The 16,049-nt window shown below is 44.1% G+C and overlaps 1 protein-coding gene across 2 annotated transcripts in view; it reads right to left on the bottom strand.

Annotated features, from left to right (window-relative positions):
* The window catches only part of DNAJC11 (DnaJ heat shock protein family (Hsp40) member C11), a 155,753-nt gene that overhangs the window by 91,425 nt on the left and 48,279 nt on the right, over positions 1-16,049 (bottom strand). The window contains exon 1 of one of the 2 annotated variants that reach the window (XM_075190088.1): positions 1,472-1,598. The exons of the other annotated variant lie outside the window; for it this stretch is intronic. Coding sequence (XP_075046189.1) covers positions 1,472-1,543 — 72 coding nt within the window. The 5' untranslated portion in view covers positions 1,544-1,598. Of the gene's footprint in view, positions 1-1,471; positions 1,599-16,049 lie in introns of those variants that run through there. 2 annotated transcript variants of the gene reach the window in all.

The following is a 16,049-nucleotide window of genomic DNA, read 5'->3' on the forward strand; positions in this document are numbered from 1 at the left end:
GAGGAGTGTGAATAGAGGGATGGACAGATTCAGGTGGGGCGGCAGGGTGACGCGAATGAGATGGGCCAGTGGGGCGGTGAGTTGCGTGGGTTAGTAAAGGAATAAATGGATGGGTGAATAGAGGGGCAAACTGAGTGAGATGGGATAGTGGAGGGAAAAATGTAATAGAGAAGTAAGTAGAACAGCATAGGGGTCAATGGAGGGGTGAAATATGTTGAGTGGGGCAGCAGAGGAACGGATGGAGTGGTGAAGTCAGTGGCTTAAAAGGGCAGAAGGGTGAATGTTGTGGTAAAATTAGTGGAGTAACAGATGTGAATGTAGGGGTGTAGTCAAAGAGGTTAATTTTCGGGTGAGGTGAGTGGGGTGGCAAAGGGGAGAATGTTGGAGTGAGAAGGGCGAGTGCTGGGTTGAGGTAAATGGGGTGGGGCGGCAGAGGGGAGAATATTGGGTGGGATGAGGTGAGTTGGGAGATGAATATTGGGATGAGACAGCGGCAGAAGGGTGAATGTTGGGATGCGGTAGCAGAGAGGGGAATGGGGTGGATGTTAGAGTGAGATGGGTGAATGTTGGGGTGGGGCAGCAGTGGGAAGATAGGGAAGGATGGAGTGAAGTCAGTGGCTTAATGGGGCAGCAGGGTGAATGTTGTGGTAAAATTAGTGGAGTAACAGATGTGAATGTAGGGGTGAAGTCAAAGAGGTTAACTATGGGGTGAGGTGAGTGGGGCAGTAAAGGGGATAATGTTGAAGTGAGAAGGGTGAGTGCTGGGTTGAGTTAAATGGGGTGGGGCGGCAGAGGGGAGAATATTGGATTGGATGAGGCGAGTGGGGAGATGAATGTTGGGATGAGACAGCGGCAGAGGGGAGAATGGGGTGAATGTTGGGTTGAGATAAGTGGGGTGGGGCAGCAGAGAAGTGAATATTGGGTGGGATGAGGTGAGTGAAGGGATGAATGCTGTGGTGGGGCAGCGGGGTGGATGTTGGAGTCAGGTGGAATGAGGCGACTAGGGGGGGTGAATAATGTGGTGTGATAAATGGTGGGGCAAATATTGGAGTGAGAGGGGTGAATGTTGGGTTGAGGTAAGTGGGGTGGGATGTCATTGCGGTGAATATTGGGTGGAATAGTGGCCGCGGGCTGAATGTTGGAGTGAGGTGGAATGAAGTGACTAGTGGGTGAATGGGGTGGCACAGTGGGGAGTACATCGCATGTCCCCATGTAAGTGTACAATGTGACCTACAGCCGAGCTGTCACCACGTGCATCGAGCCATGCCGCCGCCGTACTCCGAGCACAGTCACACGGCCACACAGTGACACTATTCCAGGCAGGGGTCAGGGCGGACCCGTGCAGCCGCCGCTCGGTGTCACCCAGGTGACATCTCCCGGGTCACCGCACAATGCCGGCTGATCCTCCCCCTGACCCTTCCAGCCTCGCACCACGACAGAGCGCTGCCTGTGAGCCCGCCGGGCACCTCACCTCCCTCCTGACGTTTAACAGCGAGTAATAATCATCGTTATCGAAGTCTTCATCCATCAAGGCCGCCGCCATCTTCACGACCTTTCACCTTGGTCACCGAGAACGTAGATCAGCCGGGCGGGAGGAAGAAAGAACCAGCGACACCTGCAGGCCGGGAGAGGAACTGCACCCGTGTATAGCGACTGCGGCTGGTGCAGCTGCTGGACAGCTCCCGTACTAATTCCAAGGGCATGAGTGAGACGTGTTTCTGCTGCATAAATACAGCTTGTTCTTCCATTTATCGGCATTGATGCAGTTTGCATGTTGCTTTACTTAGAAATCTGCATCCTTTGCCTTTCTTTGGATGCCAGAATACTTCTTATTCATAAGGTGCTCATTGCCCACTGCCATATTGCTATGAATGTCTGATTGGGATCTATAAATAAAGAGCCCTGTTAGTAGTCATGTGTGCTGTAGCAGACTCTCTCTGTATCAGCTTTACCTGCTTTAATATTTGACATTTAAAAATAGACAGACCAGAGTAATTCCATTATCATACAACTTTGTTTGCACTCAGCGTGGAGGACAGCAAAAACTGCATGAACATACATCTATATTGGAAGGGTACTAATTGGTTAAAAAGGTTGTCCAGTTTACCCTGCCCTGTTTAATAGATTGCCCCCACCTTTGCTGAGGAGCAATACGAAGGGGACCCGCTGGAACCCCCAACTAGAGGCATAACTGTGTCGGTCGCATTGCAAAATTTTGTAAGGGCCCTCGCATCCTGCCCAAGGGAGAAAGAAACACATATACACATGGGGTTTTAACAGGGGAGATAGGGCCCCCATAGCTGCAAGCAGGGCCAGTGCTGGGATCTCCTGCTCCCCCCAAGGTGAGCCCATGCACTGTGAAGCCCATGTGGCACTTTACAGCACATGCATGGAGGTGGCTCCCCTATACCCCCTATGCTTGTTCTGATACCTGCTTTCTACTGCACAGAGCAGGGACTCGGAACTTAAGACGGCATATCGTCCCGGTGCCGAAACCACAGGGCTTACCGTGTTCCGACAACCCTGGCTGCAGTACTGCAAAGCAGCTGGGCTCCCTGCTGGTTACACCACTGCCGCCACCATTAGCTCTCTGCTGTCACAGATCCAACTCTGAAACCCTAAAGGAAGCATTTCAGAACTGTAATATACGCAGCTTCTGATTGGACAGGTGCCACTCGGTGGCTTAGTGGTTAGCACTTCTGCCTCACAGCACTGGTGTCATGAGTCAAATTCCCAACAAATAAGGAGCTTGCTCTCATTAAGGTCAATCAGTCTCACTGTATCATTCTCCTAATCATGGGATCCCTTTTCTCAACTAAATCTTCCAATCACCTATCTTCATACTTCGTCTCTGGCCCCTGGAATGTAGCTTACTGTTATAGCTGCTACTAGGGGACCGGAGGGCCCTTTATACTGCACACCAGCTAATTAGGTTATGGGATATCTCCCATACACATTATATTCATCCACAATATACATTTATTCTATATCTGATATTTATTTGTCTTGGTCAAGCAAACACGGTGCATGTCTCGTTGATAAATGCAAATATGTAGATAGTTGGTGTTCCTCCACGTCAAATGTTTCATGTTCTTATGTTTTACTGAACATTTGTAGCAAAATTAAGTGAAATACAGATTATATATATATAATTATATTTTTATATCGAAATGAAAGAACACAATCTCAGATCTAGATCCCTTTATGTTGTGTTACATTTAGATAACTAAGATCAACAATTGGGGGTCAACATACTATTAATAACAAAGTATTCTGCAGTCAGGCTGAGGTTGCTCAGATCTCAGTGCTGCTGGATCAGTTACATGGGATATAATGGCTGTAGGTCTGCTCCTGTAATCAAGAGTAACAGTGCAAATACGATACATAGAAACATAGAATTTGACGGCAGATAGGAACAGCTTGGCCCATCTAGTCTGTTTTACCTATGGTAACCTCAACCCTATTTGATCCTTAGTTCTTTGTAAGCATATCCTTATGTCTATCCCAAGCATGTTTAAATTGCTCTACTGTATCAGCCTCTACCACCTCTGATAGGAGGCTATTCCACTTATCCACTACCCTTTCTGGGAAGTTGTTTTTCTTACATTCCCTCTGAACACTCTACCCCCCAGTGTCAGTGCATGTCCTCGTGTTCTTAGGGCCATCTTAACAACATTATGGGCCCCCGGGCAAAGCAGTGCACCAGGTCCCATATATATATATATATATATATATATATATATATATATATATATATATAAAATCACTTTTTTTTTAAAAAAAATCCCCCTTAACTTACCTTTCAATCGCCCTGTTCTTCGAATCCTCTTTTGTTCTTCATCGCTGTTCTGCGCTCCTCCATGCTGTGCTCGCAGTGAATGTCAGGTGTGATGACGTCATCACGCCCGACATTCATTGCGAGCGCATCACTGCAAAAGGTAAGTTTTGTTTTTGTTTTTTAGTTGTTTTTTTTATAGGAGTCCTGCCTCGGGCCCCCGGGCAACTGCCAATCGTGCCCAGTCGGAAATACGGCACTGCGTGTTCTAATACTTCTCTTCCTTTGAAGAATGTTTCCCTCCTGCACCTTGTTATATATGAATGTTTCTATCATGTCCCCACTTTCCCTTCTCTGCTTCAAACTATACATATTAAGATCTTTTAGTCTTTCCGGGTAACTTTTGTTTGTACTGTAGGCCATGCACCATTTTAGTTGCTCTTCTTTGTAGAGTGTCTAATGTATTTATATCCTATGGCAGTGGTTCCCAAACTTTCTCAGTTCGAGGCACCCTTAAGGTCATCATAATTTTTACAAGGCACCCCTAAGTCAAAATAATTACCGGGTAGGCCCATTTTTAAGTAGTTGGGTCAAAATGACGTAAGATGTATTTAGGCCCCTTCACCATCGCATTGTGCCCCTTCATCATATCACTGCGCCCCTTCACCATATTACTCTGTCCCCCTCTTCGCCATCTCACACTCTGTGTCCCCTTCTTCGCCATCTCTCTGTCCCCCTCCTTCAGCGTGTCTCTCTCTGTCCCCCTCCTTCAGCGTGTCTCTCTCTGTCCTCCTTCAGTGTCTCTCTCTGTCCCCCTTCTGTGTCTCTCTCTGTCCCCCTTCAGTGTCTCTCTGTGCCTCTTCAGTGTCTCTCTCTGTCCCCCTTCAGTGTCTCTCTCTGTCCCCCTTCAGTGTCTCTCTGTGTCCCCCTTCAGCGTCTCTCTCTGTCCCCCTTCAGTGTCTCTCTCTGTCCCCCTTCAGTGTCTCTCTCTGTCCCCCTTCAGTGTCTCTCTGTGCCCCCCTTCAGTGTCTCTCTGTGCCCCACTTCAGTGTCTCTCTCTGTCCCCCTTCAGTGTCTCTCTGTGCCCCCCTTCAGTGTCTCTCTCTGTCCCCCTTCAGTGTCTCTCTGTGCCCCCCTTCAGTGTCTCTCTGTGCCCCCCTTCAGCATCTCTCTGTGTCCCCCTTCAGTGTCTCTCTGTGCCTCTTCAGTGTCTCTCTGTCCCCCTTCAGTGTCTCTCTGTGCCTCTTCAGTGTCTCTCTGTCCCCCTTCAGTGTCTCTCTCTGTCCCCCTTCAGTGTCTCTCTGTGCCCCCCTTCAGTGTCTCTCTGTGTCCCCCTTCAGTGTCTCTCTGTGCCCCCCTTCAGTGTCTCTCTGTGTCCCCCTTCAGTGTCTCTCTGTCCCCCTTCAGTGTCTCTCTGTGCCCCACTTCAGTGTCTCTCTCTGTCCCCCTTCAGTGTCTCTCTGTGCCCCCCTTCAGTGTCTCTCTGTGCCCCCCTTCAGTGTCTCTCTCTGTCCCCCTTCAGTGTCTCTCTCTGTCCCCCTTCAGTGTCTCTCTGTGCCCCCCTTCAGTGTCTCTCTGTGCCCCCCTTCAGTGTCTCTCTGTGTCCCCCTTCAGTGTCTCTCTCTGTCCCCCTTCAGTGTCTCTCTGTGCCCCCCTTCAGTGTCTCTCTGTGCCCCCCTTCAGTGTCTCTCTGTGCCCCACTTCAGTGTCTCTCTCTGTCCCCCTTCAGTGTCTCTCTGTGCCCCCTTCAGTGTCTCTCTCTGTCCCCCTTCAGTGTCTCTCTGTGCCCCCCTTCAGTGTCTCTCTGTGCCCCCCTTCAGCGTCTCTCTGTGTCCCCCTTCAGTGTCTCTCTGTGTCCCCCTTCAGTGTCTCTCTCTGTCCCCCTTCAGTGTCTCTCTCTGTGCCTCCTAAGTGTCTCTCTGTCCCCCTTCAGTGTCTCTCTCTGTCCCCCTTCAGTGTCTCTCTGTGCCTCTTCAGTGTCTCTCTGTCCCCCCGCAGTGTCTCTCTCTGTCCCCCTTCAGTGTCTCTCTGTCCCCCTTCAGTGTCTCTCTGTGCCTCTTCAGTGTCTCTCTGTCCCCCTTCAGTGTCTCTCTCTGTCCCTCTTCAGTGTCTCTCTGTGCCCCCCTTCAGTGTCTCTCTGTGTCCCCCTTCAGTGTCTCTCTGTGCCCCCCTTCAGTGTCTCTCTGTGTCCCCCTTCAGTGTCTCTCTGTCCCCCTTCAGTGTCTCTCTGTGCCCCCCTTCAGTGTCTCTCTGTGCCCCACTTCAGTGTCTCTCTCTGTCCCCCTTCAGTGTCTCTCTGTGCCCCCCTTCAGTGTCTCTCTCTGTCCCCCTTCAGTGTCTCTCTCTGTCCCCCATCAGTGTCTCTCTGTGCCCCCCTTCAGTGTCTCTCTGTGTCCCCCTTCAGTGTCTCTCTCTGTCCCCCTTCAGTGTCTCTCTGTGCCCCCCTTTAGTGTCTCTCTGTCCCCCTTCAGTGTCTCTCTCTGTCCCCCTTCAGTGTCTCTCTCTGTCCCCCTTCAGTGTCTCTCTGTCCCCCTACAGCGTCTCTCTGTGCCCCCCTTTAGTGTCTCTCTGTGCCCCACTTCACTCTCCTTTACTTACCTTCTTCCCTGATGTCCTCTCTGCTGCTGCTCCTCACTGAGGCTGCCGGACGTGATGAGGTCACGCCCGGCAGTCAGTGAGGAGGAGGATCCGGCGCTGGATGATGGGTAAGTTTTTGTTTTTGTTTTGTTTGTTTTTTTTCTTCTTTCTCTTGCTAGGGATCGCAGCACCACTGTGACAGCGCCGCAGCACCCCAGGGAGCCACGGCGCACAGTTTGGGAACCGCTGTCCTATGGCCTCCAGAACTGAACACAGTATTCTAGATGATATGATGATATAACAACTATGGATATGTTCAGTGGATCCCTGTACAACAGATTTTTCCAAAAAAAACAACTTCTTCTATATTGTTCATATCAGGTCGTGGTTCGAAAACCTTTTTTCTTCTTTTTATTTGACTCGTTTTCTTAAATAATTTTTTGGGACACATAAATCATGTGTACAACATACGTTTCAATTTACACCATTCAGACTACAGTTTATAGTTACGTAAACAGTACAGAGCTACCAACATTTAAAAATAGTTTCTTGGGACATTCTAGCAACGAGCCGCTGCATCTAAGACCGTCATGTACGACCTTGGGGCACTGCGATCCCTAATTAAATTAATTACAATAAAATAATACAATGTTAGAGACGTGGGGGAAGATTTATCAAACCTTCTATAAAGGAAAAGTAGAGGTCTTACCTGCAGCAACCAATCAAATGCTAGCTATAATTTTATAGAATGTGCTAGATAAATGATAGCTAGAATCTGAATGGTTGCTATGGGCAACACTTCCACTTTTCTTTTTTAGAATGTTTGATACATCTGTCCTATGCTGTTTCTTTTTCAGTTCATCAAGCCTAATTGGTAATAATTATGCATATAGTTTTATAACCCTACCAATAATTGGCACATAGATTGTTCCTTTAACACATAAAAATCCAGTTACTTTGTTCTTTATACTTGAAGCCGTAATTCCACCACTGTGGACATACAAATACTTATGCTAAGGATTGCAAGTCTTACTAAGCCCAACAGAGCCCTGCTAAGGCCATCTTTCTGGGACATCAAAGGTTTAGGTAAGAGATGTGTATTAAGGATGAAGGTTGTATGTTTTTAATGTAATGCATTTGTAGCTTATTCCTTTAAGGGATACGATGAAGTATGTACATGACACAGAAGGAGGGAATGGAAAGCTTTGTTTCAGAATGTGCTGACATGAGGTTACCTATTGTGTAGAGTCTATTGAGATATATACTTTAAAAAAAACCTTTGTTATCAGTTAATACCTGATATTCTTCTTTTTTTCAGTTTGATATGCTTTTTGTAACTTTATAACCGCAATAGAGTATAATTCTCTGTCCTCTCATCAGTGATGGGCAACCTGACACACTTGTGTGCGGCCCTCTAAACCTCAACAGGGCTGCCCAAAAAGACATTTTATTTTTCTAAAATGCAAAGAAAAGCCCCAAAATTATCGCCTTCACCCGAACATGCCCTCAGGTCCCACATGTACCCCAAACTCCCTACAGTCTTCCCCAAATGTCACTCCACCCCTCCCTAGATGCCGCTCTTACAGCACTACTTGCCCCCCTCACTATTAATGAACTAATGGCTACTATTTAACAACTAATGGCCACTAATTAATAATTTCCTAACTACTCATACCACTCTGCACCAAAAATGCTCATAGCTTGTCATTGAGGATCAGGAATTTCCCGCGGAGGAAGGAGGAAGCTCACGAAGTGCTGACAGCACTGCGCTTCCTCCTCTTGCAGTGTGATCATGTGATGCCGAAACGGCTGCTTCAGTCACATGATTCTGACTTATGCAACAGCAGTCACAGAGGGGATATAGACCTGAAAGGGGCTGGGGGCCGCAGGTTAAAGTGGTCGCGGTTTGCACATCAATGCCTTAGAGTTCTCTGACTTTACATTTGATAATGCTTGATCCCCTCCCCCAGCACCACGCCCGATCTGCTAAACCACACCCAATCAAAATTGACAGGATTCTCATATTACTACTCTGTTCCATTCATTACGTCTCTGTCCCACTTGTATCCATTCCCCAACATGACCCTGCCCCTGTCACATGCAATTCTGTCCTCACCAACAAAACCACATGTGCAGAGAGGTCACTGCCTCTCACGATATCACCACAGTCCTCGCCTGCTTCTGTGACCATTCCGAACATCCGATTGGCTGCAGATCCTTCTAGTCCCGTCCACTAAAAAACTGAGGACACAGGGATGTGCAGATAAAGAACTATTATAATAAAACTCAGACCCTAATTAAATGCACCTTGATAATTGAGTAAACAGTTTTTTGGAATGTAAGCCCAGGGCCTTGAATGATTTTCAGTGCAGTTGATTGGACAATCTGCAGAAGGCGTTTGTCAACCTTTGCTGTCAAACAAAAATGGCGCTGACAACCTTTCAGTGCCCAGAGTCTATGAAAAACTCTCAACCGGTTGCTAGCCCCTAGGAGAATTGCCATGCCGGCAGGGGTGACTATCACCGATCCTTTATGGGATTCCATTATTCTACCACTTGGGTGAGGAGGAACAAAAAATAAGTGGAATTCTCCTTTAAATAGAAAAAAAGATTCTTTCCCTTTAAAAGCACAGTTCTATTTTTATTTTTTTATTGCACAACATAATGCACGATGCTATACAAAGTGGTAACGACCGTTTCTTATTAATTAGGTGCAAAGTAAATTGCACATGTTACAGAGGTGTAAAATCCAAATAGCTTTTTTTTTTTTTACTATATCAGCTGAAGATTATAGAGTAGTGCAGACCACAGGGCAAAGGTCACATTATTCATCCATTTCAGCGGCAACTGACACTCCGTGCACGCTATCCACCGGAGACATCAGCCCCATGCCTCTTATTTGCTGATAGTCACCTGGGTCACTGGGCTACTTGCCTTTATTTTCCCTTTAAAATGTTCCTAATAGGCTGCTGAGCCGAGTCTTGACCCCCCGGGCTAAAAATTTGCCTGCCGGCCTCTGCCGGCTATTGCTCTATTATTGTGTGTCAAGGAAAAATAACTTAAGTGACGATGGATAAAGGTTATGCTACTTCTGTATTGATCCGGGAGGGCCCCTGAGAGTTATATAACGTCAACACTTTCCCAAGATCGGTGATTATAAGCCTGCATCTTAATAGCTGTCAGTGACACTAGAAGTTGAAGTCACACCTCGCAATTAGGTACTACATAGGTGTCCCTGTAGAAGAATAACAGAGCTGCTTGCACTGCATGTTATAGTCATTTGTTACAAATCGCTAACATGGTAATACAATCAATTTATTTACAATAAATAAGTCACCAGGAAGAATTGCATGTCTGGAGTCTGGAATACTGATTAATTTATGTGTTGCAAACGGGGCATGAAGAAGTGATTTATCTAACTCTCCCAGCAGAACCTATATATCATTGATCAGTTCTGTGCAGGACACATTAAGAGGATCAGATCAGCTGACAACTTGCAGGAGCCTGATCTAGCCACGTTTTCACAGTTGGGAATCATTACATACTGTTATCGTAAGAGAGGAATGGGAGCTAAAATACAGTCTCTTGCACAGCCTGTAATTACTCGATATATATCCAGCTTAGTGCTGTTTCTACTTAAAGAGATTTAAAAATGAAATACAGTTGGCTTTTCTATGTCATATTTACTAGAAAGAAATAGGTAACAGTTACAATATTTGGAAATATATCATATTTTAAGTTAACTGAGTTGTTGTTTTTTTTCTGGTGAGTCTAGCAGTGGTGCTAATGTTGAATATGAAGAATGGATACCTTTATTAAAGAGGAACTGTCAATATATATTGTGCATTCAGGGCAGTATAGAGGCCATGTGGGTATCATTACTACCACACAGTGCTTAGGTCGTGGGATCAATTCCAACATGATTCCAAATGAAACATCAATAAATGATCTTTGTATATAATTAATGTTGTCGTTTAATATAGTGCCAATCATATTACGCAGCACTGTACGGAGAATATCTGTCATTTACATCGGTCCCTGACCCATTGGAGCTTACAGTCTAAATTCCCTACCATGCACATAAGGGTACATTTTGTCACAATCTAATTAACCTACTAGTATGTTTTTGGACTGCGGGCGGAAAATGGAGAATCCGGAGGAAACCCACGCAAACACGGGAAGAACATACAAACGCCACACATACAGGGCCCTGCTTGGAATCGAACCGATGATCCCAGCGCTGTGAGGCAGTGATGTTAACCAATGTCTCCTTCCCACAGGGACTGTACAGTGACCTCTTTCTCTCATTGATTATTTAAGCTATAAATAAGGCTCAACAAAGCAGTATTTTAGGACATTGGTGGAAAAGTTTATACAATTAAAAGCGTTGGTGCTAAAGTGATAGGAGGCTGGAGGTGACCTTTACCGTACACCTTCTAACAACTGTTCTTCCTCTAAGCGTGTTGAGGTGCACTGTTACTTGGCACCTTGATTAACAGCAGGCCTGGCGAACATGCGGCTCGCTAGGTGTTGTGAAACTACAAGCCCCAGCATGCTTTGTCAGTAGATAGCCAGATGATAGATGGCAGGGAATGCTGGGACTCGTAGTTTCAAAACAAGTGGATGGTCGGGCCTCTTGTAAATCAAGGTGTTTGGACCATGGAGGCGCTCTGGTACAAAATTGTGGTGTGCATCAGATATACTTCATAAGTTAGGTCCACTGTCTGTATATTGTCTTCTATATTCACCTTTTCACATGCCGGCATTAGAAAACTCCAACAAATGAGAGCTCCCGGGATCAGTACGATATTTCATTAACAATAAAAAAGCATGGAGCATAGACTTAAAAACAAACCGCCTGTATGCTAAGACATAGATATCTCACTCTTGCCAACTCTCCCGGAATGTCCGGGAGACTCCCGAAATTCGGGTCACGGACTCCCGGGAGAGCCCCCCCCCCCCCCCCCGCTACAAAGCGGCATATGTGTAGTGGTTTGGCCGCCCCCGCCCGCCCTCTAGATACGTCCCTCTCCCGGACAGAACTTGCCAAGAGTAGGCAAGTATGAGATATCTGCCACAATACTGTAGGATAACTTACACTGAGATCACACTGACATGCCTTATGCGTTCCACTCAGATTAACTAAATGACTTGCTTCTTCAGTATTGTGGCTAGTCTTTAAAAGATATAAAAAATGTTAAAAAACAAAAATTACAATTTTAAAAACTCGACATTATACACTTAAATTCCAATGGATGCCGTTCATGTAAGGTATTTATCCAAAATGTCTCTCCTTTTAAGAGAATTTGTTTTCTATTGCCTCTAATTTTTAAAAATGTATTTAATACATTTCTTTATATTTTTCAAATGTAGTTTCTAAAATATTTTTCAGAGTTTGACATCAAGACTGTCCCCTTTTGATGTTTGAATGTTCCTAATATTACACATGTTTTTATTTATTTTCCCTGCTAAAACAGATCATATGTCTTTGTATGTGATGTTTAATTGCTTTCTTACAATATGCGTTTTGTATGTAATTTATGATTGATGTTCTATCTCATTGAAGCTGATTCTATGTAGAAAGCTCTCCACTCTATGGCTGAATATTATTATATATACTAAACAACAATCAATTACTACATTTAAATATATTTTAACACTGACGTTTAAAAATATAGATTTTTTTGTTTTTTGTTTTATTGATTGTTTTTCATTGGCCAAGTGATTAATGAGTTAAACGTTGGCATTTTAGAGTAATTGATTAGTGCCAATCATTGACGTCCATCTATTATAAAAGATGGCTTAAACTGAGACTAACCACAGTACAAATTACTGATGGAATACATGCAAGGGCTTCTGGGTAGTCCGAGCGGAACCCTTGTGGAAAAAATAGGGGACTTCCAAGTTCCAAGTGGTATTAATGTGATCTCAGTTTACAATACAGTTATTCTACCATACAGAGGTGGACTTCTGTGTCACTGTAGCCTGTCATTAGATTTCTTCTCCTTTTGCTTAAATGCATGCTGTTCTTTCTTTCATTACAATAAAATTGTGCTACATGCTTTTAACTTTTAAATGTTATACTGGCCCCCAACGATCTCATTTTTTGTTTTGTTTGAAATTTTCCCATCTTTGGTGACCATATGCTGGACACCAGTATCGATTGCAGGTGCATGCGCGATTTCATTCTGATGGACACCCTGTGACATCATCAAACAGCCAGCTTTCAGGACATTGGCTCTAAATAATCACATGATCTCATCGTCACAGGAACTTCTTTCCACACCAACAGCTAACTTAAATAATGCTTACGGAATTCATGACACAGGAAGGGAGATTCAATTAGCTCCCAGGTCCCGTAAGAATCTCGCGCAATGTGTTCCTGTGCAAAAATACTGCAATTACGCTACAGTGAATTGATTTTCCTCTACAAATTGTAATAATGTGGGCAGCACAGGGGCTAAGTGGTTAGCACTTCTGCCTCACAGCGCTGGGGTCATGAGTTCAATTCCTGACCATGGCCTTATCTGTGAGGAGTTTGTATGTTCTCCCTGTGTTTGCGTGGGTTTCCTCCGGGTGCTCCAGTTTTCTCCCACACTCCAAAAACATACTGGTAGGTTAATTGGCTCCTATCAAAATTGACCCTAGTCTCTCTCTCTCTGTCTGTGTGTGTGTGTGTGTATATTAGGGAATTTAGATTGTAACCTCCAATGGGGCAGGGACTGATGTGAGTGAGTTCTCTGTACAGCACTGCGGAATCAGTGGCGCTATATAAATAAATGATGATGATGATGATGATGAATAATATAATAATTTGCCCCTCTAGAAGTGGCCCATTACCTAGGAGCTGTTTACACTGTTTTTGCCTTCTATACTGGTATACACAAAGGTTTCTGGTTCCAGATCTATATCCCAACCATCCATATTATAATCCAAACCTGCTTGACCCCTACCATGTAAGACCGCAGAATGACTTAAGGAGTATATTTACTAAACTGTGGGTTTGAAAAAGTGGAGATGTTGCCTATAGCAACCAATCAGATTCTAGTTATAATTTATTTAGTACATTCTATAAAATGACTGCTAGAATTTGATTGGTTGCTATAGGCAACATCTCCACTTTTTCAAACCCGCAGTTTAGTAAATATAACCCTTAGCCTGACAGTGACCAAACTAGCAGCCTTCTATGCTGCAAGCCAACGGGGACCAAAGTGAAAACTAATGCAAGACAATAAAGTTTCGGAGCACTCGGCGTACAATTGTCTGTGTGTGATGTTTTGATTAGTCTCTCTTCTTAGAATGCAGGCCTTTCAAAACTGCAAGAAACTGGCACAAACACATATTTCATGGGGGAAGAGAAAAATTATAAATCTGATGCTTTTAGACAGCAAGGCTTGTCATGAACGTATCAGGGGCCGGTGAATGCTATGATATAGCTGTACTCACTTTAAAAATGAAAGACGGCTGGCAAAGTCTAAATCAACTCCAAAGTACAGACTTCCAAAGTGCGTCGGGGAGAACAATGCTTTCAAATGCATGTTCCCTAACTCTTAAAGGTAGGGGCTGCTCACTGAATTTATATCACGCTCTGTGGCACGCACACCCTTACAGTCTCTGAAAGCAAAATACAGAATCAGTCTTTTACTCAACACATCAACAGCAAAGTTTATTCAGCATTATTCCGTACCTATGATGGGTCAAAATATGCCACAAAAAGCCACTTTAACAGTAATTTTGTTGTATTTTTTGTCAACTCTGAGAATAAGAAGAAGCTGGAACATTTGTGAAAACGTGGGAATCAGAGAAAGCCGTTAAGGTGCTTGATAGGAAAAACTGAGATAGATACAGATCTTAAGGATCATTAACAAAAGTGCAACAATAAGGATGCTCAATGCAAATGCAACAATTTGACCGACTGCACAGAGGTGCATGCCTAAATTCTGCTTTTGGGAACTGCCCCAGAATATGGGGATCATCTGCTTTCATTAAATGTCACCTCATTATTAAATGAAGCTGTTCTTTTTTCCCCCCCATAAAATACTGTTTATTTTAACCAAATTTATGTCTTAAACTATTAACGAGAGTGAGGGAGGCATTGGGAAGTATTTTGTGCATGTGTAACATTTGTAAGCATAATATTATTATGACATGGAGATTTGCGGACATACAAATGTTGGTGAAGTGGGCGGGGCTAATTGTGTCATCCTGCCCCCCCCCCCACCTGCTATGATAGGCTGAAATTGGTATTTTATAGCAGAGGCGGGGCCTAATGACACAATTAGCGTGGCCACGCCCCCAAGACACGGCCAACTTTGAAGATCTCCCGAAGGGGTGATCTTCAAAGTTAGCCAGTATGATTAATGTGATTGCCTCTATGAAATTAAAGGATGGTGAAAAAAAAATGCACCTCTGCAGCCATAAAAATAGTCCCTTTGCTGGGAGAAAATGGCTCTGTAAATTAGGAGAGCTTACTCTTATACCTATCCTGATTTGAATCCGTGCCACTCAGAGGAATCTCCATGTTTTTCATATTTTCCACTCAATTTCATCTTGCACCAGCTACAGGTCGAGTGTAAGTGCCAATTACTAGTGACGACGGCTGGGTACGCATGCTATAACATGTGTTTGCAATTGGGAGCAACTGCAAAAATGTATTTTATGTACAGTAGACATTCATTACCTCCTAATGTTTTTCATGGGGGGAAAAAAAACAACTTTTTTTTATTTTTAATGTTTTATCATTAATGCCTATATTATTAAAAAGTGACATTAATTGAATAGATTTTTTTTCTGTGCGTTCTTTTGTGACTTGATATTCCACATATGTCTTGGACGTTTGGGTTTATTTCCACTGTAAACCGTAGACATTCAAAGCAAAGCATTTCAGTTATTAGAGAATTTTTTTTTTGCTATCAATATAAAAGCAGTTCCACCATCTTTCAGAGAGATCAGTCAACAGAGGTTAAGATTGTGGAACAGAAATAGGTCAGCAAATTACCCAGATTACCTCAAGAGCCACTCATGTTTAAAATAATAGTTTTAGTTGCCTGTATTGAGACCCCCTTTAAACTGTGAACATAGTTTGGGTTGGGTCCGTTTCAGCGATGCTGACATCGACGACATAGTAAATTCCTCCAAAATAAGTCCGAATCTCCGGAATTAAAGCGGCAATACCATCACTAGACGCATTTCCGATTTAATTAGAATGTAGAATTACAATTTGTAATGCAATAACCCTATTCCTATCTCGATCCCTATCACTAACCCCTAACCCTGACCTTTAAAATAGATGGTAAACGCGGCTAGTGATGGTATTGCCGCTTTAATTAATGTCACTGTCGCGCACGTTAGTAATGTCAATACCAAGTCTCTGCATTTCATCAATCGATATATATAGCAGTCATGACGCGGACATGTCGGGGATGTACTTTGTCTTTTTTAGGCTAAGTCTGATTTTTTTATTTATCGGTTTCATTAGATTCGGGCTTATTTTGTAGGGATTTACGATGTCAGTGATATCAGTCACGGTAATGTAACTACCACCGCATAGTTTGTATACATGTATATTACTTTGTTATATAGTTCTCTTTTTATTGAACATAGGCATTGCCCAATCAAGGATTTGCCCTTGGCGATAGCACTGTTATCTCCGGAGGTAACCACGCCACCTATAAATTTGCACATACCGCCGTAATTCC

Source organism: Mixophyes fleayi, chromosome 11, assembly GCF_038048845.1.
Source record: "Mixophyes fleayi isolate aMixFle1 chromosome 11, aMixFle1.hap1, whole genome shotgun sequence".
Classification (NCBI taxonomy): domain Eukaryota; kingdom Metazoa; phylum Chordata; class Amphibia; order Anura; family Limnodynastidae; genus Mixophyes; species Mixophyes fleayi.